At 43.9% G+C, this 27,311-nt stretch overlaps 1 protein-coding gene across 1 annotated transcript; it reads left to right on the top strand.

Moving 5' to 3' along the window:
• Nucleotides 1–1,189: 1,189 nt before the first annotated feature.
• Nucleotides 1,190–26,814, top strand: ppp1r36 (protein phosphatase 1 regulatory subunit 36; the record flags this gene model as incomplete). Its single annotated transcript, XM_079898392.1, has 10 exons — nt 1,190–1,245; nt 1,364–1,450; nt 1,552–1,640; nt 1,721–1,790; nt 16,536–16,634; nt 16,701–17,002; nt 18,669–18,739; nt 18,880–19,046; nt 26,239–26,433; nt 26,553–26,814. 10 exons carry the CDS (start codon nt 1,190–1,192, stop codon nt 26,812–26,814), a joined length of 1,398 nt encoding a protein of 465 aa, XP_079754518.1.
• Between the last annotated feature and the right edge of the window lie 497 nt (nt 26,815–27,311).

The following is a 27,311-nucleotide window of genomic DNA, read 5'->3' as shown; positions in this document are numbered from 1 at the left end:
CCATCGGTTGAGCACTCAAAAATCTGGGCGGAAGCAGTAAGCCATCCGGGAACTTCTCGCCTACTCTTTTATGAATACTGATGTTTCAAACGTATTGCTTCCTTCACGTACTGTTTTCGCCTACTATATAGTAGGAAAGTAGGCATATTCGAACGCACTTAAGTCCGAATCTCGCGATATTTAGTACGTCGCCCAGGTAATTCTCGCCTACTCTTTTGGATTCGTACATACTTTTTCGCTCGCCTACTCTTTTTCCCATACTAAATAGTAGGGAAGTATGCGGTTTCGAACGCAGCCATACATCTATGTGTGTGTGAGTGTGTGAGTGTGTGTGTGTGTGAGAGAGAGAGAGTATGCTATTGTAAATACTGTATTTATTTAATTTCATTAATTCTACAGCACGTGTTTGGAGAACATTGTCAATAAAAAAGCAAAACAGACTTTTTAATTAATATACACTTTTTGGATGTTCTGTCTACTTTCTGTACTTCTCTGTATACTGTTGTATGCTTTGTTCTGTCAATAATTATTATTATGATAAAAAAAAGAAATATATATATATACGAATTTGTACGTAGTGGGCGTGGCCTACCCCACGACGTCACGCGTAGAACTGGCGCAGCACAGCATGTAGTCTGTTGCTAGGCGACCGACTACTCACTTACGGAGTTTACTGTATTATTACTGCGGATGAGATATTATCGCAAAATAAAGGTAGGAATTCGTGTCACTTGTCTAAGGCTGTTGTAGAAACCCATCGCAGCACAAATGTGTTTGAGAACTAAAGCAGTGTCTTATAGTCACTCAATATTCAGCTCTTCTCAATCTCCTGATCTGTGCCTTTACTCGAAAACAACACGCACGCACGCACACACACACACACACACACACACACACAGCTTTAAACGGCAAGATTTAAAACTTCTTTCAAGTCTTTCTCGAGCCAAATACTTTTATCTAGTTTGAAAATAAATTTGCTCAGTCCGAGATTTATTTGTAACATATTTAGTTTATTTAGTACTAAATTAGTTTTTGCTTAAAACGGATTATATTAAATTATTTTATTTTATTATAAATATAAAAAAAATAATAGTTAATCTAACTTAAAGAAGAGCATATGGTCAAGAGAATAATAATGCGTCATCATTAATGGCTGACAGGTGAGGTCAGGTAAGGACAGGTAACCATGATGACGATGAGCTCTGGACGCTGGAGTGAGGAAACACCAGGCCTGGACTTCAGCAGGTAATACACTGATATTGTTCTTTAACAATTTGTCACTGCTCGGTTTCGCTAGTCTGCGTTTTTTATTTGATTTTATTGGGGAAAAAAGTTGCACAAGCAAGATTTCATGTGTTTTCAGTTCCCAAGAAGAGGAGAAAGAGAAGGAAGATCCAAAGTCATCTGCATACCAGGAGCTAATCAGACAGCATCTGGAGAAGTGGCAGAAGTACTGCGATCAGGACATAATTATGGCTTCATAACTTCACTATGCAGGACGCTGATGTGTTATTGTGAGCGATTGATTAACTCTGTCTGGTTGATTCTCAGGAATACTGTGACTCCGGCTCAGCTGGACGCCTTCGAGAGCTCAGTAACACACTCACAGGACACACACGTCACGGTTCAGCATGTGAAATGTAAGTCTGTGTGTAATGAACACAATATGAGCAGTGAAAGCCTGATGTAATGTGATGTGATGTGATGTGATGTGTTGCAGTGGCAGCGCTGCGTTTGCTGACGGAGAACGAGCGATATCCCGTACCTCACCGCTTCCTAACACTCATGAGGTACGCCATTACTTTTAGTTTAAAGGTCCCGTGACATGAAAATGTCACTTTATGAGTTTTTTTTAACAATAATACGAGTTCCCCTAGCCTGCCTATGGTCCCCCAGTGGCTAGACGTTCTGATGGGTGTAAACCAAGCCCTGGGTGTTTGTGAGAGAGAGAAAGCTCAGACGGGCGAATCTAGAAATCTTCCCCTTATGTCGTCATAAGGTGAAAGGTCACCTCCCCTTTCTCTGCTTTGCCTGCAAAGAGAATTTGGCCGCCCATGAGAAAATGAGCTGCGCGACTGCGATACTGGTTTTTCCTCGAGAGACATCATGGCTTGCAAACGAGCGGAGCATGGCAGTTGCTCAGTGTTTGGATGTACAAATGAACACAAAAGTATTTTTTAGTTCCTCCATCCGAGCCTGTGATGAACCAGTGGGTTATGTGAATGTCTGTGTAATTGTTCAAGTTCAGACAGATAATCTTTCTCTCAAAGTAGTTCAATACTGTTTATCAGCGCTCCCAGAAAATAACATTTAATTTTGTAACAGAATAATAGTGTTTTTTTTACAAATGTAATTTTACACTGTTTATTAATATTTTTACTCAACATTTTTGCAATTTTTGGAAGATTTTTGATATATAAATAGTGTTTATGCATCAGTAAATCAAGCCAGTGACTAAACGATCAACTTCACATCATTTCTCTTAGTAGGATGAAAATAATCTTATTTAAACTGTGATTAAAATATACAGAAAGCGATCAAAGAACAATCCCATTCCATTCGCCCAAGCTGTCAATCACACAGCTCGAGTTTATCTGGACACTTGCCAAAACTCGTTATGAAATCAATGACGCTGTTACGCTGCACAGCGAAGCTCTTACTGTATTTACCTCATGTTTGCATTGGTGAAATCATTAGTGAGAGTGCAGAAACTGTGTTGCAATGATGAGATCACTTCATTCACGCGATCAACAGGCTGTCATCTGCTCAATCATCACTGCAACCTTTCATGTGATGGGAATAGATCTAAACACTTAAACTTCTTACGATTCGTTAATCGCTTACTTCAAAAGCACTCATTGTTAATGATATGATTTCAGATAATAACCTAGATGTGCTGTGTTTGACAGAAACCTGGCTAAAACCAAACGATTACATTACTTTAAATGAGTCCACCCCGCAAGATTACTGTTATAAACATGAGCCTCGTCTGAAACGCAAAGGGGGTGGTGTTGCTGTAATCTATAGTAATATTTTCAAAACCACTAAGAAATCAAGTTTTAAATATAATTCTTTTGAAGTGTTAGTGCTTAAAGGGGGGGTGAAATGCTCATTTTCACTCAATCTCCTGTTAATCTTGAGTACCTATAGAGTAATATTGCATCCTTCATATCTCCAAAAAGTCTTTTGTTTTATTATATTTTTAATTGAAAGATCGACTGTACCGAGTCTTTCCGGAAAAAAACGAGCGGCTGGGGGCGGGCCGTGTGGGCGAAGCTAAAGATGTGCTTACCCGCCTAGCTAACAACACACAGAGACATTTGTTCAACAGTTTTACTCACCGTTCCAACGCACGACCGCGAACCTTTACATTGTGACTGCTCGATCCTTAAGCATTAGACGATCTGCAAATCCGTCGATATGGGCTTTGTTTATAAAACAATCATCGTCGAAATGCAGGGAACAACAGTCTAACACAACTCCGTTTATGCTCAGGAAAACAAACTCCATCCACGGGTTCCTTAACGCTGGGTTCTTTGGGAATCTGTGCAGGGTTGTCTTACCCTGGCAACCAAAAACACACTTCTTTGGTGACATTGACTTCCCAAAAGCCGGGCAGGGCGCTTTGATGAGGTACTGCTTTCACTCTCTTGCTCTGGTTTACGACTGCGCGCGCGCCCGCGATCTTACCGGAGAAGTGCCCTTAGGACCCATATAAGGAAATTCCGCTCTATCTTACGTAAGACAGAGCCATACTCGAAAAAAACTTTCCGAAACTTGTGACAAACCGGAAGGAGTATTTTTGGAACAAAAATACTCCTTCAAACGTACAACTTAGTTTTTGAAACTTTGTCCATGTTTAGCATGGGAATCCAACTCTTTACCAGTGTAAAAAACTCAGTATGCATGAAATAGCATTTCACCCCCCCTTTAATGTGAAAATATATAGTGTAAACAATAAATCCCGTTTGAGATTTGTGCTGGCTACTGTATACAGGCCACCAGGGCACCATACAGACTTTATCAAAGAATTTGCGGACTTTCTATCAGAGTTAGTATTGGCTGCAGATAAAGTACTAATTGTTGGTTATTTTAATATACATATAGATAATGAAAAAGATGCATTGGGATTGGCATTTAAAGACATTCTGAACTCTATTGGAGTTAGACAACACGTGTCAGGACCTACTCATCGTCGTAATCATACTCTAGATCTAATATTATCACACGGAATAGATGTTGATGCCGTTGAAATTCTGCAGCAGAGCGATGACATCTCAGATCATTATCTAGTCTCGTGTAATTTGCATTTAGCCAAGGCTGCAAAGCCGACTCCGTGTTTCAAATATGTGAGACCTATCACTTCTGCCACTAAAGATTGCTTTATTAATAATCTTCCTGATCAGTTTCATCATCTCAGCATCCCGGATAGCTTAGAAGAGCTCGATATTATGACAGAAACTTTTAACTCTCTCTTTTCCAGCACTTTAGACACAGTTGCTCCGTTGCGCTTAAAGAAGATTAAAGAAAATAGTCCAACGCCGTGGTACAACGAGCACACTCGGCACTTAAGAGAGCAGCCAGAGAGATGGAGCGCAACTGGAAGAAAACAAAACTAGAGGTATTTCGCATTTCATGGAAGGAGAGCTCGATTGCTTACAGAGAGGCTTTAAAAGCTGCTAGATCTGCTTATTTTTCAACCCTATTAGAAGAAAATAAACATAATCCTAGGTATTTATTTGAAACGGTGGATAAACTAACGAAAAAGAAAGCTTCAAACACAGAAGTTTCCAAGCAGCACAGCAGTAATGACTTTATGAACTTCTTCACTTATAAGATTGATAATATCAGGGACAAAATTATAACTATGCAACCGTCTACTACAGTATCGCATCAGGCAGTGCATTGTAGTCTCCCGGAGGAAAAATTTTATTCATTCGTTGCTATAGGAGAGGAAGAATTTACTAAACTCGTTAAATCATCTAAATCGACAACATGTATGTTAGACCCTATACCGACTAAGCTACTGAAAGAGATGCTTCCAGAGGTCATAGATCCTCTTCTTAATATCATTAATTCATCTTTGTCTCTAGGATACGTACCAAAAAACTTTAACCCCCTGAGGTCGACAATCGCGCCGGTGCGATAGGCTCGCTTTTTTTCAGTTCAGTTCAAAAGAAATTAATTTTGCTCTGTTGACTTTGAAATTACAAGCAAGTTTCATACATCAATCGATTCTGTTAAATGTGTATTACAGGGTTCTCAAGTTTTATCAAAATCTTGGAGTGAGATCACATGCGGTTGGGGGAGGAGCCCTAATGGAGCCCCGCCCCATCTGTCCCCGCCCCCCAATTTTACCCATTGTTCATAATTAACCAGCACAAATTGAAATTAGCCTATAACAATTGGTAAATCTGATCAATGACAGAGCAATTAATCACATTAAATATACTCTTTAATGTTATATTTCAAAATTACAATTAAGTTACAAAAATTACAAAAATATAACAAATTGCTCAAACAGTTTGGAAAAACAAATATTTTTGCATTTTGAATGTGTCTAGTCGAAATGGTATAATGATTTATTGTGTGGTGGGACATTGAGAACAAATGACATATTAGAGTATTATTAAGGTATGTGTGTGTGTTTGTGTACACAAGAGTACACACTCCAGCTTATGAAATGTGTTTTGTGTTGCAAGTGTTTGAAAAATACAAATGCAATGGCAATCAATGATTAATGCAACGTTATGTTTTGACAGGATATAAAATATTACCCAGAGCACTCTGCTTTAATACGTATGTAGCCTTAATGTAACTAGAAATATTAATACAGTATAATATATAATATAATTTAAAATAAAATAAATACATTTAAATTTATTTAAAATAAAATGAAGAAATAGATCTTCATTCCTTCCCATACCCACTAACATTTCCCTTAGTTTCAGATAATGTAAGCTAGCCAAACTGAGCCAAAGCTTCTGGCCTGGTTGCAAAGTAGTTGTAGAGTTTTTGACTGTGCACATCAATAATAATGTATACGATGGGCTATATATTAAATGTTCTAGCCTTAAAATGTTAGACGAGCTTTCTTCCAACTTACCTTCTCCATCATCACGACGTGTGTTCGCGCGATGTTGTTGGTTACCTAGTAACGAACGTACGGTGGCCGAGAATGTTCCGTCAACTTCCGTGTGTTCGCGCATCTATGTTGCCTATTAACGAACGCAATCTGGCCGACATACGTGCTGGCGGCAGGAAACTTCACTTTGTGTGCCCGCGCCTCATATACAACGTTATATATAAAGCTTGTAGGACAACTTGGTTGGCATTGCCTTTTCAGCGTGAGAAATACATGGTGTGGCGTGTGAGCGTGTGAACTGGTTGAATTGCGTGTGTCTCACGGCCAATGCGTGAGACTTGAGAACCCTGGTATTATTTTTGTGTATACTCACAATAAAAACAAAGTGTTGTGCTTTTTGCCAAATAAAGAAAAATAAACGTGATGCGAGTTCTGCCTTCTCTCTGTCAGTGAAGACCATTCTGAAACGCGTCCGAAAATGAACTGTAACTCAGCGAATACTCAGTCAAACAGTCATACAGACACACAGGCATGAAGCTTGAATTCTCTTCTTTTAAATGAGGTAATTTATATAAAAAACAAATATTCTCATCTTGTGAAATCTGTATTAAAAGAGAGCGATTCCAGTCGAGCTAATTAGAGCTCATTCAAATGTAATGTGAACACGCCCACGGAGAGCGCGTGCTATTCAAATGCAAATTACTGAGGCAATCCACGCAAACCTGTGAACGCCCCCATATCAGCTCGAGAAAACACAAGTTTAATCATATCATTGTAGCCTATGTGTTACACCATCTGGCAGCGCTGTGAGGAATAATAATAATGGAAAATCTACCTCAGAGTGCGGGTATTGCAGGAGAGAGGATCCGAATACTGTAGTAAGTTTTTTTTCCTTCTCAAGTTAATCGCGTTTCTGTGAATGAATGAACGGCAGCCGCAGAGATGCGCGCTGTTTATCACAGCTCGCAAAAAGACAGTTTAAATTTAAATTGCGTCTCTGTGTGAATGAATGATGATGTTTTAGCAAACTGTATTGCTATACTGAGTTGAGTAAAAATCAACAGAAATATGTTGAAATAAAATGTAGGCTATTTGTATAAGCAACGTGTTACGATGTAGGCAGGAATGAAGCAGAGAGAGAATCCATATGCAAGCGTTATTTTAATAAAACAAACAGGAAATCCAGGTAAACAACAGAACACGGAACTCAAGACCAGAACAAGGAAACAGCTACATGAAACAACGACCGACCAACAATAACTGAAGCACAGAGGTTTAAATACACAGACAACCAAGCTAAACTAGATAACAAGGGGGCGTGGTAAATAAGAAACACCTGGGAAGACTAATCAACATAACGGGAGACAGCTAAACATGCAAAGACAGAGGAACACATGACAGACAACAACAAGACACAAAACCCACACCGTGACATAGCCCCCCCTCTATGGGCGGCTCCCGACGCCCAAATAAAAAAAAAAAGTTCAGGAGGGCGGTGAAGCGGAGGCGGTCTTGGGGGAGGGACGGAGGGCCAGGCCCGCACTGGGAACCGGGACCAGGATATAGGCAAGGCGGACCTGGGCCGTGGAGCGTGGGCGACCAGGGCGGAGCAGGACGTGCAGGCAGCCAGGGCGGAGCAGGACGTGGAGCAGGACGTGCAGGCAGCCAGGGCGGAGCAGGACGTGCAGGCAGCCAGGGCGGCGAAGACCCTTCGGGCGGCCAGGGCGGAGAAGACCCTTCGGGCGGCCAGGGCGGAGAAGACCCTTCGGGCGGCCAGGGCGGAGAAGACCCTTCGGGCGGCCAGGGCGGAGAAGACCCTTCGGGCGGCCAGGGCGGAGAAGACCCTTCAGGCGGCCAGCAGCGAAGGAAGCTCTGGACTGGACGGAACCAGCGGCGAAGGAAGCTCTGGACTGGACGGAACCAGCGGCGAAGGAGACTCTGGACTGGACGGGACCAGCGGCGAAGGAGGCTCTGGGCTGGACGGGACCAGCGGCGAAGAGGACTTTGAGCTGGGCAGGACCAGCAGCGAAGAGGGCTTTGAGCTGGGCAGGACCAGCGGCGAAGAGGGCTTTGAGCTGGGCAGGATCATCACAGACTTTGGCTCGGCGGCCATCTTGTCCAGAATCACTGGCTCGGCGGTGGCCATCTTGTCTGGAGACACTGGAAAAGACACAGGAACAGGAACACACACAGGCTCGGCCGCGGCCATCTTGTCCGGAGACACTAGCCGTTTCTTAATGTCAAGGAAGGATCCTCGGAAGCCAGAATTTCGAGGATGCTACGTCATCCACATCCGTCTAAGGACTGTTCCAATGTCGAGGATCCTCGGAATTTCAACCAAGGACTGAGTCCTCCGTTCGAAAAATATCCCATATACAGGAAAGGATGCATATGTGTAGCCTTCGCGCTCTTCACGCTCTCAAATCACCCACAATCCTATGCGCGCAGCTTTGCTATCTTGTTAAAAAAATTCAAAATTTCGGACGTTAACGGAGTCGGATCGTTAACGGCGCAATATGCTTTCAAATTTAAGTATATTTACGTTACCAAACATTTGTTTTAAAAAATAATTACATCCATTATGTTATGAGTCAAATTGACCCGCACTGTTTATAAACACACTTGACAGTCAAAGAATCAATATGATTAAAAAGGAGTTTATTGATTTAAAAACGATTATATTGCCTGAGTGAACAGAACTGCGTCCATAGCAACGCTCTGTTTTTCATTTTCACTGACGTAATGACGCACTGACGTGCACTTGCTAGCCTGTTCCAGAGCCGTTGAAAAACCATAGACAGTAGAATGCTAAAGAGGAGCCTCGTCTAGCCTTTGAAGGAAGTGACTTGGAAGGACCAGTCCTGCCAAGGAAGTATCCTTGACATTGAGAAACACCTACTGGCTCGGCGGCGGCCATCTTGTCCGGAGACACTGGAACAGATGAGACGTGAACAGTCTCTGGATCGGCAGACGTGACGTGAACAGTCTGGATCGGCAGACGTGACGTGAACAGTCTCAGGCTTTGCAGGCATGACGCGAAGAGACTCAGGCTTTGCAGGCATGACGCGAAGAGACTCAAGCTTTGCAGGCATGACGCGAAGAGACTCAAGCTTTGCAGGCATGACGCGAAGAGCCTCAGGCTTTGCAGGCATGACGCGAAGAGACTCAAGCTTTGCAGGCATGACGTGAAGAGACTCAGGAAGCGTGAAGGCGGCCATTCTGGGAATCAGAATTAGGCGTGGCCGCCTTCTTGGCTGGAGACTCTCCAAAGCTGCTGGATTCATTTTTGGTCGGTCGTTCTGTCACGCTGAGGCAAGGATGAAGCAGAGAGAGAATCCATATGCAAGCGTTATTTTAATAAAACAAACAGGAAATCCAGGTAAACAACAGAACACGGAACTCAGGACCAGAACAAGGAAACAGCTACATGAAACAACGACCGACCAACAATAACTGAAGCACAGAGGTTTAAATACACAGACAACCAAGCTAAACAAGATAACAAGGGGGCGTGGTAAATAAGAAACACCTGGGAAGACTAATCAACATAACGGGAGACAGCTAAACATGCAAAGACAGAGGAACACATGACAGACAACAACAAGACACAAAACCCACACCGTGACACAACGTATTAAACTGAAAATTAACATTTATATGCCTTAATATTTCATAAAAACAACGTTACAGTCAGGCGTTTCTGTTTGTGAATGAATGTTTCGGTTTTAGCAATCTGTATTGCTATACTGAGTAAAAATCGACTGAAATATGTTGAAATAAAATGTATTTGTATAAGCAACGTATTAAACTGCAAATTAACATTTATATTTCTTATAATAAAAATGAAAGACCTATGTTACAGACATATGAAAGACAACATTTCGTTGATTAGTTTTGGATAGATTATACATTTTTACTGTAAAATATCTGCCACCTCAAATAAGCTTTTGTTTGCCAATATTTGCTCATGTTAAATATAGTATGTTTTGTCAAAAATAAAGTAATCAAATAATCAATCAAATCCTTAACTTTGAAATATGTATGATAAAATGTATACTTTAGTTTTTACAAAGAAAGATTACACTTGAATTGTTGTTGTAATTGTAACCTTTTTAATAAAAAAATATATTTACAAGGTAGATGTAAACAAACTATTAAAAGGTAAATATAAGCCTTTTCTTTAAATAATTTTTATTGTGTTTTATTAGTGACAAATTTGGGGAGAGGATAAATATTCCAAAACTGAAAATACAGTATGAGAATTAACTGCACAATTACTAGACATGTTTTCCTTGGATATTATAGGCCAAATTGCAAGCACAATATGTGGAAAAATAAAAAAGAATTGAGATGCTTCCAACTGTTGCTCTTGCATTCTTGTGGCTCAGTTACTCACCTGAATGAATGGCTAATTAAGTATGCAGGCCCCATTGTCTCCTCAGGTGTGAACCACTAAATATGCATGATCGTTGACGCCCACTCCGCATATTGCCTTTCCAAACAGAAAGTGCTTTGCAAAATTCAAATCAATGTATTGTGTTATGTGAATGATAAGGCAGGGTGATTTTCACATCATTTTGAAGAAAAAACACTAGGCGATGACATCCATTAGACAAAAGTCTTATTGGCACATATTTAGAATGTGTTTTATGGCCTTATTTCAGAAACTTTAGTTTTTAGTTTTTTCAATAACCATGCATAAACATTATTCTGTCAAAAAAGCAGACATGTACATTCTTGTTGCTCACATATTATGGTAGCCCTGTTTGTGCTAAATAGTGTGTAATTTTTTTTTGCCATTAATATGTTTATAAGCAACTGAAAAAAGCACAAATGTCAGGGCATGTCAGAACATCTCAAGGACCCCAAAAACACCTTAGACCCCAGAGGGTTAAGCTGGCTATGATTAAACTGCTTGTTAAAAAACCGCAACTTGATCCTACACAATTAGTCAATTACAGGCCGATCTCGAATCTACCTTTTCTGTCAAAGATACTAGAAAAGGCAGTATCCTCACAACTGTATTCCTTTCTTGAAAGAAATGATATCTGCGAGGATTTCCAGTCAGGATTTAGACCGTACCATAGTACCGAGACAGCTCTCGTTAGAGTTACAAATGATTTGCTCTTATCATCCGATCGTGGTTGTGTCTCTCTATTAGTGTTACTCGATCTTAGTGCTGCATTTGATACTATCGACCACAACATTATTTTAAATAGACTAGAAAACTATGTTGGCATTAGTGGAATTGCACTAGCATGGTTTAAATCATACTTATCTGACCGTTATCAATTTGTAGCAGTAAATGAAGAGATGTCTTATCGATCACAAGTTCAGTATGGCGTACCACAAGGCTCAGTACTAGGACCGCTGCTGTTCACTCTGTACATGCTACCCTTGGGAGATATCATTAGGAAACATGGAATTAGCTTTCACTGTTATGCTGATGATACTCAGCTCTATATTTCTTCACGCCCGGACGAAACTTACCAATTCACTAAATTAACAGAATGCATAGCGGATATAAAAAATTGGATGACTCGTAATTTCCTACTTCTAAATTCTGAAAAAACAGAGATTCTAATTATTGGACAAAAAACTTCCTCACGTAATAACCTAGAATACTGTCTAACACTTGATGGCTGCTCTGTTAAGTCTTCGTCGTCGGTTAGGAACCTGGGTGTGCTCTTTGATACCAATCTCTCATTTGAAAGTCACGTGTCTAGTATCTGTAAAACCGCATTTTTCCATCTTCAAAATATATCTAAATTACGCCATATGCTCTCATTGACAAATGCGGAACAATTAGTTCATGCGTTCATGACCTCAAGGCTAGATTATTCTAATGCTCTACTGGGTGGTTGCCCTGCACGCTTAATAAACAAACTACAGCTGGTCCAAAACGCAGCAGCTCGAGTTCTTACCAGAACCAGGAAGTATGACCATATTAGCCCGGTTCTGTCAACACTGCACTGGCTCCCTATTAAACATTGCATCAATTTTAAAATATTGCTGATTACTTACAAAGCACTAAATGGTTTAGCTCCGCAGTGCTTGAGCGAGCTCTTAACGCATTATAGTCCTTCACGTCTATTGCGATCTCAAAACTCTGGCCAGTTGATAATACCTAGAATATCAAAATCGACTGCTGGCGGTAGATCCTTCTCCTATTTAGCACCAAAACTTTGGAATAGTCTTCCTACCATTGTCCGCCAGCACTCTGTCAGTTCAAAGCTAGATTAAAGACACATCTCTTTGACCTAGCATTCACATAATACATTATAGACTTCTATAATTCAGTGTTAGGCTGCATAGATTAGGTCAGCCGGAACCGGGAACACTTCCCATAAATCCTGATGTACTTGTTACATCATGAGAAGAATGGCATCTACGCTAATTTTAGTGTCTTTGTTTATCCCGAGGTTTTCCCGCAGCCTGCCGGATCCAGGCCGTATCCAGATCTGACGAAGGACCTGCGCCTGGACCCGATGACAACGCAGTGCTGAAGTGCCAACTAGTCTCTCCCTATGGAGGATCCCTTTACCACTCTACAGATAAAGCGTTGTCGGGAAACTCAATTCACGTATCTACCCCAAATTGATAAATTAAAATAAAATTCTGAATCAAAACTATAAGGAAAGACCAGTACTTTGTTTAGGATTGGTTTGTAGGGAATTACAAACCTGCGTACATATATTCAAACGCACATAACTATAGAACCAATTCTTAATGCGCATGTGAACGCCATCAGCGTTTCTCACAGGTTCGCGTTTAAAGTCTGTGTAGAGAGAATGGTGTCGTCTTAGCGGCCCCTAATTTAATAACAAATGATCGTTGCAATGGAAGCGAATCAATCAAAAATAACTTTAGCTGTAAAATAACTTTATTAAAGAACCGCTATAAAGCCAAAACAATCTTACCTTAAAGATCCCGTTTTATGCCCCTTTTCACAAGATGTAAAATAAGTCTCTGATGTCCCCAGAGTGTGTATGTGAAGTTTGAGCTCAAAATACCCAACAGATCATTTTTTACAGCATGTTTAAATTGACATTTTTTGGGGCTCAGAAAAACGAGCTGTTCCAGTGTGTGCCCTTTAAATGCAAATGAGCTGCTGCTGGACGACCCTGGGGGCGGAGCTTCAAGAGCTCGCGCTCAGTCTGTCAGGAAAAATTCATCTCACGGAATGATGATAATATCAGAAACTCTCAGTAACGGCGTTCATTTCGAGTCGGACAATAATGCCTACAGAGTCAGAGTGCTGTATAGAGATGAAACAGGTATGGTTTAGTAGTTAAATTACGGTTATTATAACGTATTTGTCATCTGCTTGTAGGCTATGTATCCATTATTTATTAATAGCCTACAAGTCTGCTGTCTGAATGATGATCAAACATGTACTGATGAGTTTAATAAAGTTTATTGTACATCACACAAAAGATGAAGCGTCAGTTTTACTTCAGAAAATCACCGTAAGAGCTGAGTAAACACAGTAGCCTAAGTTATAAGAAGTGCGCAAGTAGCCAGTAGAGTTGAGGGAGCATTCCTGTGGGCGGAGGTTAGTCAAGAAACGGTTCTAGTGACATCACTAAAGCAGGATGTAGAGGGATGTAGTCCAATCGAGCCGTTTTTTGTAGTCCACTTCTGTTAAATAAAATATCTCGCTTGGCATGGAACTTTGAGCTTTATAATTTTACAGATATTATTTATGCTCTAACAGCAACATTACACACTAACTAAAGTTTGAAACATGGAATCGCATGCAACGGGACCTTTAAATTATACGTTTATCTCTGTAAAGCTGCTTTGAAACAATCTACATTGTTAAAAGCGCTATATAAATGAAGATGACTTGACTGACTTGACTAATCCTGATGGCTGTAATAGTGAAAACGTATAATAGCTGTAATAGTAAAAGTTTTCAAGAGAGTTCCACATGTAATGCTAAATATTCCATATGCAAGCCTGTCAGCCAATCACAGCAGTGGCCGTTTACACTGAAGTCTCACAGCATCCAATCACAGCAGTGGGCGTTTACACTGAAGTCTCACAGCCAATCACAGCAGTGGGCGTTTACACTGAAGTCTCTCAGCAGCCAATCACAGCAGTGGGCGTTTACATTGAAGTCTCACAGCCAATCACAGCAGTGGGCGTTTACACTGAAGTCTCACAGCAGCCAATTACAGCAGTCGGCGTTTACACTGAAGTCTCTCAGCAGCCAATCACAGCAGTGGGCGTTTACACTGAAGTCTCACAGCCAATCACAGCAGTGGGCGTTTACACTGAGGTCTCACAGCCAATCACAGCAGTGGGTGTTTACACTGAAGTCTCACAGCAGCCAATCACAGCAGTGGGCGTTTACACTGAAGTCTCACAGCCAATCACAGCAGTGGGTGTTTACACTGAAGTCTCACAGCCAATCACAGCAGTGGGCGTTTACACTGAAGTCTCACACTGACACGCCCCTTCAAACAGATCGTTCAAATCAGAGGCTAAAATCAGGCTAGGAAAAATTCCTTTTATTTCCAAATTATAGTATCTTAAAAACATAACATTATAAGGGCACACCAGAAAACATTCTAAAATAATAAAATATTCCATGTCATGGGACCTTTAATAGGAGGATGGCTTTGCATTTCCATATTCTATTCTATTAAAGGGATAGTTCACTCAAAAAATGAAAATGTTGTCATCATTTACTCACCCTTTGTCACACATATTAAGTTTAGTTTGTTCTTAGTTTCTGTTTTCATACACTGATTACGTTTACATGCAGCCAATAACCCGTTCAAAACCGGGATATTAGCAATAACCCGGTCGCGCACGGCCATGTTAACACCGGCAAAAACCCGAATATGCTCATATCCCGGTTTTTAAAAACCCGGATATGATCCCTGGGGTACCCCTTTTCTAACCCGAATATTTGGTCATGTAAACGCGTATCAGCATATCCCCATCAAAAGGAACATTGATTTGTGTTCTGCGCATGTTCTATTCGCAAGGAATCTTGGTCTTTTGAGTAGAGACGGCGCATACAGAAACCCGCGTGCAGTATACCGGAAGTAAACAAGAAATAGAGGTAAACATGGCGAGACGCAGCACAGCACCACACTTGTGGAGCGAGGAGGAAAGCGCAAACAAAGGCGATCGCTATCTGCCCCGAACTATTCATTATCCGCGTGCTGCTGCTGTTGTTGTTGTCTTTGGATACATGAAGAAGAATCGGAAATGACGCATATTGCGTCTTATGGTTGTCCGTACGTCCAGACGCTAACCGTGCGTCGCCGTTTACATCAGGATATTGCCAATTGATTACAAATTCCATGTATACAGGAGTAACTCTCTCTGCTCACGCATGTAAACGGGTTATTCCGAATGTTTCAGAAACCCAAATAATGACCTTAACCCGACCATAACCCGAATATTGACAGCTTGTAAACGTAGTCACTTTTGGTTAGTTACTTTCAATAATGTGTTTCTTTGTCTTACTTTCCCACCACTCATCAGTTGCCATGGACACTCATCTAATCATCACACCTGTTCGTTATCATCTCATTATCACTGTGTATTTAAGTTGCACTGTTTCACCCTTCAGTTGTCGGCTGTTGTTCATGTTTGTGTGTTGATACGCTGTTACTTTGCTTTCATCTTCGTGGATTACTTGAGTTTGTTTTCATTAAAAGACTCTTTTGTTTATTGAAACCTTTTTGAACTCTCCTTCATATTCATCATCTTCATCTTCTGTTTGTTGTTCCAAACCTGTGTGAGTGTCTTCTGAAGAATGCCTGGAACCAGACAGTAGACGGCACCCACTTACTTCCCTTGTGTTTTGTTCCCTACCATGGAAGTAAATGGATGCCGTCTACCGTCTGGTTCCAGCATTCTTCAGAATATCTTCTTTTATGTTCAACAGAAGGAGGAACGAAACCCATACAGGTTTGGAACATCTGGAGAATAAATGATGACAACATTTGAATTTTTACTGCTGAATTTCATTTAAGGGAATCTAAGAAGCGAATATACAAGTTAGAGGAAACATGAGTAAATATTAAAGGGATAGTTCACCCAAAAATGTAAATTAGCCCATGATTTACTCTCCCTCAAGTCATCCTAGGTGTATATGACATTCTTCTTTCAGACGAATACAATCAGAGTTATGTTAAAAATGGTCCTGGCTCTTACAAGCTTTATAATGGCAGTAAATGGCTGTTTCTGTTTTGAAGTCCATAAAAGTGCATCTATCCATCATATACACTTAGGATGGCTTGAGGGTGAGTAAATCATGGGCTAATTTGCATTTTTAGGTGAACTATCCCATTAAGATTTTACTCATGTTTTATCTTTATCTTGTATATTCGCTTCTTAGATTCCCATATATTAAATTCTGCAGTAAAATCTGCTTGCTAGTTCTATTAGTGCAGCACTGAAGCTCCAAACCTCTTTATATCTGCAGGAGCAAAGAGCTGGATGGGTTTCTTGCCAATCTTCTGCTCTACTTTTCCTGCTTCTTTGAGAAGAAAGCTCTGGAGAAAAGACCAAAGTCTCTCATGGGGTGAGTTTGAGCCATAATTGAGCCATATGAGATTAGGAGCACAATAAAGAAGTGTATCTGTTTCAGAGAGGACAGTGGCAGCGAGAGGAGAACAGCAGACCGGCTGGATCTGGCACTGCGGCAGCTCGGACTCTCCTACTCTCGGCTGCTGCTGATGAGTGCTGACGGGTCAGAACACCTGTATACTGATGGGTCAGAACACCTGTATACTGATGGGTCAGAACACCTGTATACTGATGGGTCAGAACACCTGTATACTGACGGGTCAGAACACCTGTATACTGACGGGTCAGAACACATGAACACTGACGGGTCAGAACACATGAACACTGGCGGTTCAGAAAACATGAATAGGAAAACTGGAAGAGGTGAAAACTGGAAGAGGTGTTAGTGAGGAAAACTGGAAGAGGTGTTAGTGAGGCCAGCAGGGGGTGCTCACCCTGTGGTCTGTGTGGGTCCTAACGCCCCAGTATAGTGACGGGGACACTATACTGTCAAAGAGCACCGTCCTTCGGATGAGACATAAAACCGAGGTCCTGACTCTCTGTGGTCATTAAAAATCCCATGGCATTTCTCGTAAAGAGTAGGGGTGTAACCCCGGTGTCCTGGCCACATTCCACCCATTGGCCCTTACCAATCATGGCCTCAAATGGTGTAATTTTGCAGCAGGTAGGCTAGAAAAAATATGTTTATGTTAGCTACCTGCCTGATGGCAAATGCTGCTTAAAACATATTATAATATGTAACCATATTCCGTCCGTTCGAAAAAAAAGTTGCACTAACTGTTTGTTACAATTGTAACAAACAGTTAGTGCAACTTTTTTTTCGAACACTTATCACTTACCACAATTGTAACAAACAGTTAGTGCAACTTTTTTTTCGAACGGACGGAATATGGTTACATATTATAATATGTTTTTTATTGGGGGGGGCCTCCATGTCCATTTTGCTTGGGGCCCCCAAATGCCTTCAAACGGCCCTGGTCAGAACACATGAATACTGACGGGTCAGAACACATGAACACTGACGGTTCAGAACACATGAATACTGACGGGTCAGAACACATGAATACTGACGGGTCAGAACACATGAATACTACTGACGGGTCAGAACACATGAATACTGACGGGTCAGAACACATGAACACTGACGGGTCAGAACACATAAATACTGACGGGTCAGAACACATGAACACTGATGGGTCAGAACACATGAACACTGACGGGTCAGAACACATGAACACTGATGGGTCAGAACACATGAATACTGACGGGTCAGAACATGAATACTGGTCAGAACATGAATACTGATGGGTCAGAACACATGAATACTGATGGGTTAGAACACATGAACACTGACGGGTCAGAACACATGAATACTGACGGGTCAGAACACATGAACACTGACGGGTCAGAACACATGAATACTGACGGGTCAGAACACATGAATACTACTGACGGGTCAGAACACATGAATACTGACGGGTCAGAACACATGAACACTGACGGGTCAGAACACATAAATACTGACGGGTCAGAACACATGAACACTGATGGGTCAGAACACATGAACACTGACGGGTCAGAACACATGAACACTGATGGGTCAGAACACATGAATACTGACGGGTCAGAACATGAATACTGGTCAGAACATGAATACTGATGGGTCAGAACACATGAATACTGATGGGTTAGAACACATGAACACTGACGGGTCAGAACACATGAATACTGACGGGTCAGAACATCAATACTGACGGGTCAGAACACATGAACACTGACGGGTCAGAACATGAATACTGATGGGTCAGAACACATGAATACTGACGGGTCAGAACACATGAATACTGACGGGTCAGAACATCAATACTGACGGGTCAGAACACATGAATACTGACGGGTCAGAACACATGAATACTGACGGGTCAGAACATGAATACTGACAGGTCAGAATATGAATACTGACGGGTCAGAACATGAATACTGACGGGTCAGAACAGATGAATGATGTGTGAGTCAGAGCATGTTTGAGAAAACTATGAGTCTGTTTATATCAACAGGTTCAAGGTGTCGTCCACTCACAGTGACATTCAGCTAGATGAGGTTTGTGCCAAACTTTCAACTTATATACAGTATGTGATTCCTGAGGATGTCAAACCAAAACGTTTATGTATTTGAACATTAGTAGCCAAGAGTTTCGTATCCGTCTTTCCCATCATGACAGTGTGTTTTCTGTGCCTCAGTGTCTCTACAGCTTTTGCAGCTATGCAGTATGGGTGAGCTTTGAGAGGCGGGGCCTGAAGGGTGTCCGGGTGGAGATTGGCCGCTTGTTCCGCTCCGACAGCTTTAACTCCGCCCTGAATGATCAGTCTGAGGATGTGGAGCCCCGACGAACAGCACTGAACAACAGGTACAGTCCACTTGCTGGAAACACTAGATATAACTAAACTCTAGTCAAGTTTGACTGAACTGAAAACTAAAAGTGATTTCATATTTTATTCAGTATATTTTATTAAAATATATTTTTAAAGTTTTGATATTTTAATTCAAATATTTTATATATATATATATATATATATATATATATATATATATATACAGTGGGGAGAACAAGTATTTGATACACTGACGATTTTGCAGGTTTTCCCACTTACAAAGCATGTAGAAGTCTGTAATTTTTATCATAGGTATCACTGTGAGAGACAGAATCTAAAACAAAAATCCAGAAAATCACATTGTATGATTTTTAAATAATGAATATGCATTTTATTGCATGACATAAGTATGTGATACATCAGTAAAGCAGAACTTAATATTTGGTACAGAAACCTTTATTTGCAGTTACAGAGATCATACATGTCCTGTAGTTCTTGACCAGGTTTGCACACACTGCAGGGATTCTGGCCCACTCCTCCATACAGACCTTCTCCAGATACTTCAGGTTTCGGGCTGTCGCTGGGCAATACGGACTTTCAGCTCCTCCAAAGATTTTCTATTGGGTTCTGGTCTGGAGACTGGCTAGGCCACTCCAGGACCTTGAGATGCTTCTTACGGAGCCACTCCTTAGTTGCCCTGGCTGTGTGTTTCTGGGCGTTGTCATGCTGGAAGACCCAGCCACGACCCATCTTCAGTGCTCTTACTGAGGGAAGGAGGTTGTTGGCCAAGATCTCGCGATACATGGCCCCATCCATCCTCCCCTCAATACGGTGCAGTCGTCCTGTCCCCTTTGCAGGAAAGCATCCCCGAAGAATGATTTTTCCACCTACATGCTTCACGGTTGGGATGGTGTTCTTGGGGTTGTACTCATCCTTCTTCCTCCTCCAAACACGGCGAGTGGAGTTTAGACCAAAAAGCTCTATTTGTGTCTCATCAGACCACATGACCTTCTCCCATTCCTCCTCTGGATCATCCAGATGGGCCTGGACATGCGCTGGCTTGAGCAGGGGGACCTTGCATGCGCTGCAGGATTTTAATCCATGACGGCGTAGTGTGTTACTAATGGTTTTCTTTGAGACTGTGATCCCAGCTCTCTTCAGGTCATTGACCAGGTCCTGCTGTGTAGTTCTGGGCTGATCCCTCACCTTCCTCATGATCATTGATGCCCCACGAGGTGAGATCTTGCATGGTGCCCCAGACCGAGGGAGATTGACTGTCATCTTGAACTTCTTCCATTTTCTAATAATTGCGCCAACAGTTGTTGCCTTCTCACCAAGCTGCTTGCCTATTGTCCTGTAGCCCTGTAGCCCATCCCAGCCTTGTGCAGGTCTACAGTTTTATCCCTGATGTCCTTACACAGCTCTCTGGTCTTGGCCATTGTGGAGAGGTTGGAGTCTGTTTGATTGAATGTGTGGACAGTTTTATACAGGTAACGAGTTCAAACAGGTGCAGTTAATACAGGTAATGAGTGGAGAACAGGAGGGCTTCTTAAAGAAAAACTAACAGGTCTGTGAGAGCCGGAATTCTTACTGGTTGGTAGGTGATCAAATACTTATGTCATGCAATAAAATGCAAATTAATTATTTAAAAATCATACTGTAACGAGGTTCAATATTATATTGCAAGGAAGGAAGAAGACAGGGGTCGGCGTGACTGAAACACTCACTTTTATTTAACAAAAGAAACAAATAAACAAAAAGGGCGCACGTAGCGCATTCACCGTGCCACGCAGAGCAATAACAAAACGGGACAAATAACAATCACAGCTTCCACAAAACACAGCGTACAGGTGAGGTTCCAGTCCAACTCTCTCTCTCATCTCCTCCCGCATGCTGGCTTATATCCGGTCTCTCCACACCAATCACTGCAATCAGACACAGGTGTTCATCATTTTGCACTTGACCTACTTACTCACCGATCGGCCCCCTCCTTTCTCTCCTGCTACAGACTTCGCAAAACCACGCCCCCCTCGCCACATACCCCCACCGCCCGACTCAGGCCGGGGAGCCATCCGGCCTGCAGCCCCCCCCCCCCTCCTCCTGGAGAGGAAGTCAGTCACAACCATCTGTACACCCGGCCTGTGGATCACCTTGAACTTAAAAGGCTGTAAAGCGAGATACCAACGAGTGATCCGCGCGTTGGTATCCTTCATGCGGTGGAGCCACTGCAGGGGAGCGTGGTCCGAACAGAGGGTGAACTCTCGTCCCAAGAGGTAATAGCGGAGGGTGAGAACGGCCCATCTGATGGCCAAACACTCCTTCTCTATGGTGCTGTACACCGTCTCTCTCTTAGAGAGCTTCCGACTGATGTACAGCACCGGCCGCTCCTCACCCTCTACCTCCTGGGACAGGGCCGCGCCCATCCCCCTGTCCGACGCGTCGGTCTGTAGGATGAAAGGGAGAGAAAAGTCAGGGGCATGTAAGAGCGGTCCGCCACATAAAGCAGCCTTTATCTGGGTAAAAGCCCGCTGACACTGCTCCGTCCATTGGACCGTATCTGGTACCTCCTTTTTAGTTAGATCAGTCAGCGGGCTGGCGAGGTCCGAATAATTAGGCACAAACCTTCTGTAATAACCCGCCAGCCCCAGGAACTGTCTAACCTCCTTTTTGGTCTTGGGTCTCGGACAAGTCGCAACCGCTGCTGTCTTATCAATTTGGGGACGCACTTGTCCATGACCCAAGTGGAAGCCCAGATATCTTACTTCCACCCGCCCAATTGCACACTTCTTCGGGTTGGCCGTGAGCCCAGCTCGTCTCAGCGTCTTCAGGACAGCCCGCACCTGCTGCATATGACGCTGCCAGTCACCACTATAGATGATGATATCATCCAAGTAGGCAGCGGCATATGCAGCGTGCGGTCGGAGAATCCTGTCCATCAGACGCTGAAACGTTGCCGGAGCCCCGAACAACCCGAAAGGAAGAGTGACAAATTGGTGTAACCCAAACGGCGTGGTGAAAGCTGTTTTTTCTTTGGATAATGGAGATAAGGGGATCTGCCAATATCCCTTGGTTAAGTCCAATGTCGAATAAAATCGAGCAGTACCCAGCCGATCAAGCAATTCGTCAACCCATGGCATTGGATAAGCGTCGAACTTCGACACAGCATTCACCTTCCTGTAATCTACACAGAACCGGATCGAGCCGTCCGTTTTAGGAACTAAAACTATCGGGCTCGCCCAGTCACTGTTAGATTCTTCTATTACTCCCAACTCCAGCATCGACTCTAATTCGCTTTGCACAACTTTCTTTTTGTGCTCTGGCAGTCGATACGGCCGGCTGCGAATCACCACGCCCGGCTCTGTCTCAACGTGGTGTTGAATGAGGTCCGTCCGACCAGGCAGGGGCGAGAACACATCAGCAAAATCTGCTTGTAAATTATGCACATCAGTGAGCTGGGATGGCGAGAGGTGGTCTCCCCCAGCGGCCAGGGCGAGAGATTTCGTTTTGACATTCGCCTCTGGACCGAGATCCTCCTCTCCACTCACTACCATCGCCAGCATCACTGATTCCACCTCAGACCATTTTTTAAGCAGGTTGAGGTGGTAAATTTGATGTGCCCCGCCCCTATCTGTTCGTATTACCTCATAGTTAAGATCCCCAATTCGCCGCGTAACCTCAAAAGGTCCTTGCCACTTTGCGAGTAATTTTGAGCTAGAGGTAGGAAGTAATACAAGCACTTTCTCTCCCGGTGTGAATTGACGCAGTCTAGCCCCCCTGTTGTACAGCCGACTTTGCTTGTCCTGAGCCTGTAACAAATTCTCCCGTGACAGCCGCCCCAAAGTGTGGAGTTTTGTTCTCAGGTCCAGGACATACTGAATTTCATTTTTACTAGCTGAAGGTCCGTCCTCCCAAGTTTCCCTAAGGACATCTAACACCCCGCGGGGCTGACGCCCATAGAGAAGCTCGAAGGGGGAAAACCCCGTGGAGGCTTGCGGGACCTCCCGTACAGCGAACAAGAGGGGTTCTAACCACCGATCCCAATTTTTGGCGTCTTCTTGTACGAACTTTCGAATCATGGATTTCAAAGTGCGGTTAAATCGTTCGACCAGCCCGTCTGTTTGTGGGTGATAGACACTGGTCCGGATCGATTTAATGCCCAATAATCCGTAAAGTTCGCGTATCGTTCGTGACATAAACGCCGTGCCTTGATCGGTGAGAATCTCTTTCGGGATTCCCACCCGGGAGATTAGCTGAAACAGAGCGCTCGCCACACTATTTGCGGAAATATTGCGAAGCGGAACTGCTTCAGGATATCGCGTTGCGTAGTCCACCAGGACTAAAGCAAAGCGATGTCCCCGTGCTGACCGTTCTAATGGCCCGATGAGGTCCATACCAATTCGTTCGAAGGGGACCTGCATCAACGGAATAGGGCACAATGGTGCTTTTGGGTTGGCCGGTGGATTCACCAACTGACATTCACGACAAGACGCACACCACTTGCGTACATTCTCGTGAATGCCCGGCCAAAAGAATCGGGCCATGAGACGGTTTAGTGTCGCGGTTTGTCCTAAATGCCCGGCCATTGGATTAGAATGAGCCGTCTGGAAAAGCATTTCCCGACGGCTTTTAGGTACCAACAACTGAGTTGTATCCTGCTTTGATTGGGCATCTTGGGTTACCCGATACAACTTATCTTTTATGATTGTAAAATACGGATAGGTGAGCGGTTGGTCCGTGTGGGGAAGCTGGCCGTCGATAGAGCGAACCTGATCAAAGGCATGTTTCAGCGTGTCATCCTGGGACTGTTCCAGGGGAAAATCATCGCGCTCTGTGAGGATGGTTCTCTCCAGTGCGCTCTGTTCCCCTGAACCAGTACCCAGAGGTTCCGGATCAGCTTCTCCCAACTGAGCAATCGCCACCTTCCTCTTATCTTTTTTTACCCAAGAAGCATCCGCACATAAATGACCCAATAACTTATTAAACGCTGGCCAATCTGTCCCCAAAATCAGCGGATGCCGGAGGTGCGGGTTAATCGCCACCTCCACACTATGCTTTTGTCCCCTAAATTGAATATCCACAGGCATCACCGGATAATTCACCACTTCCCTGTGCACACACCGTACCTTAACCATGCGGCCATTATCTAATGCCTTAGGTTGAATCAGGCTTTGGTGGATAGAGGTTTGGTTACAGCCTAAAACTACCAGAGCCTGAAAAGTACCCCCCTTTATACTCACGGGTATTTGGTACAGGCCAGCTTGATCGGGGGCAGCTTGCGGCGCGTCGGGGACCCGGATCAGCGTCCCCACCTCCATCACCGGACACCGGTCGATAAAATGACTCGGGTCCCCGCAGCGCCAACAAGCCGGCCCGGGCCTCCCCGCCGCTCCAGTGGCAGGAAGCGGGTCAAGGGATTGGCGTGGAGAGAGAGGCAGCGCAGCCTGGGGAGAGAATCCCCCCCTCGATGGGCCCCCTCCCCGGGGAAGAGGCCTGGGGGAAGATACCGGTTCTGCGGCACCCCCTGTCCTCCACCTTGGAGCTGGTCTCGGTGGCAGATTCCCCCGGTACCTGGGAAGGGGAGAGGGCTTAGGAGGGGGGTTAGAGAGAGAGAGAGAGAGAGAAGCAGATGGTAGGGGTTCGCCGACCCCCGGGCACGCCACCATTTGGTCCTCCGCCAGCTGGATGGCCTGGTTCAGCGACGTCGGGCGGTGGCACTGGACCCACTGCGCGGTCTGCGCTGGCAACCGCGCCACGAACTGCTCCAGCACCACACGATCGATGATTTCCTCAACGTCGCTTCCGTCGGCCATCAGCCACTTGCGGCACGAGTCCCGGAGCTGTTGGGCCATGATGAAGGGTCGACCAGACTCCTCGAGGTTCAGCGTCCTGAACCTCTGGCGATGTTGTTCCGGAGTCCGGCCAACCCGCTGGAGAATGGCCCGCTTGAGATCCTGATAGACCAGGAGATTCTGGACTGGCAGTTGGTGCGCGGCCACCTGCGCCTCTCCGGACAGCAGGGGTATCAGCCGCATTGGCCAGTCCGTCGAGGGCCATCCCCGGTCCTCAGCCGACCTCTCAAACAGCTCCAGAAATGCCTCTGGGTCATCCTGGGGCCCCATCTTGTTGAGAGGTATCGGCGAGGACGAGTCTTTGTACGATGGGGGGACGGCCCTAACCTCCCGGTCTATCCAGCTCCGGAACAGCTCGCGGTCTTCATGCTGGCCTCGGAGGAGCGCCTCGAACCTTTTGTCCTGCTCCTCCTTTATGGCCAGCAGATGCTGATGTTGTTCCTGGTGAAGACCAGCGAGCGATTGGATGATGTCCGCAAATGGCGTTCCTGGCGGAGCCTGCATGGCGGCGGCGATCTTCTTCCTTCCCGGGTTTCGGCACCAGTGTAACGAGGTTCAATATTATATTGCAAGGAAGGAAGAAGACAGGGGTCGGCGTGACTGAAACACTCACTTTTATTTAACAAAAGAAACAAATAAACAAAAAGGGCGCACGTAGCGCATTCACCGTGCCACGCAGAGCAATAACAAAACGGGACAAATAACAATCACAGCTTCCACAAAACACAGCGTACAGGTGAGGTTCCAGTCCAACTCTCTCTCTCATCTCCTCCCGCATGCTGGCTTATATCCGGTCTCTCCACACCAATCACTGCAATCAGACACAGGTGTTCATCATTTTGCACTTGACCTACTTACTCACCGATCGGCCCCCTCCTTTCTCTCCTGCTACAGACTTCGCAAAACCACGCCCCCCTCGCCACATATACAATGTGATTTTCTGGATTTTTGTTTTAGATTCCGTCTCTCACAATGAAGGTACTCTTCATTGTGAGAGACGGAATCTAAAACAAAAACCTATGATAAAAATTACAGACCTCTACATGCTTTGTAAGTGGGAAAACCTGCAAAATCGACAGTGTATCAAATACTTGTTCTCCCCACTGTACATATATATATATATATATATATATATGATTATCTTTATTTGTTGATACATACGCCAAGCATTCATGTATGGAGAGAAAAATTTAAAAATAGTAATATTTGATTCCTTTTATCACCAAAGCATAGCAGAACCCAGATTTTTAAAAACGAGTGACACAAATGTATTCTAAATGTTTTTATGCATATACTGTATTAATGAAGATGCTTTAGATGTTTGTGAGGTGTGCTTTTACTGGCCCATCTCTCACTCTCTGTCTGACCTTTAATCCAGGAAGTCCAAACAACGCCCTGCCCTGAGCAAGATCCTAACCCAGTGCTCCCCTCTGATGGCCTCTCTGCTGCCCACTCCACAGGAAAATGCCCCGCACCTGTTTAGGCGCTTTAGACGTGGTAAACTGCCCTCGACTGAACGCAGTGATTCAGAGGCTCTGATGGAGGGGCTGAAACAGCAGCTAAAGTCTCTTAGGTAATACTTTTGAATTATTTACAACTGATGTAATAAAAAGCATAGTAATATGTGTCTATTTCACTTTTGTTTCTAATAGTCTCTGTTGCCTGATTGTATCAACTTTCTTTTGCCTTTAGCTTTGGCATTCTTGGAAAGCCTTTGAGCCAATTCAGCTCGAATACACTGAAGCCTCAGGAAGGCCAGAGTGAAGAGGAGGAAGATGAGGGTAACGACAGCGATCTGGTGAGCCCTAACCCACACGTACACATCAAGAGTAGGAAAACCTCTGTCACGGGCCAAAGATCACTGACCACAACTGCAGATAGACGCATCCGCTCTAGGCGAGTTGACCTAGTCTCCAGAGCAACCACTGAAGCAGTGTCCTCAGACACAGAATAAATACAAAGATCTGTCATGAAACTCTAGATGGCGCAGGCTGATACCTTGACCCAGTCTGATTGCAATCACATCATTCTCTACAGGACACAGCTGATTGGTTCCCGCCGTATCAGTAGCCAATGAGCTTGCTGCTCAACATTCTAACTTATTTGCTGTAGCAGTTTGTAGTGCACTTTCAGAAACCCTCCACCTTCCCCAGCTCAACCTGTATAGATCTGCTACGGTTAATTCATGTATGCTTGTGCAGCAGTAGCATGTCTGTCTTGCTCACAGCAGCATGTTGTGTATGTATTGGCAGTAGACAGCAGCAGCAGCAGCAATAACAACAGCAGCAACAATGACAAACAGCAGCAGCAATAATAAGAGCAGCAGCAGCAGCAATAATCAACAGCAGCAACAATAACAGCAGCAGCAATAATAAGAGCAGCAGCAACAATAATCAAGATCAGGAGCAACAATAATTAAGATCAGCAGCAACAATAATCAAAAGCATCAGC

The sequence above is a fragment of the Squalius cephalus genome, assembly GCF_949319135.1.
Source record: "Squalius cephalus genome assembly, chromosome: 17".
Lineage (NCBI taxonomy): Eukaryota > Metazoa > Chordata > Actinopteri > Cypriniformes > Leuciscidae > Squalius > Squalius cephalus.
The sequence above is the reverse complement of the archived record's forward strand: the minus strand, read 5'-3'. Positions and strand labels throughout refer to the sequence as shown.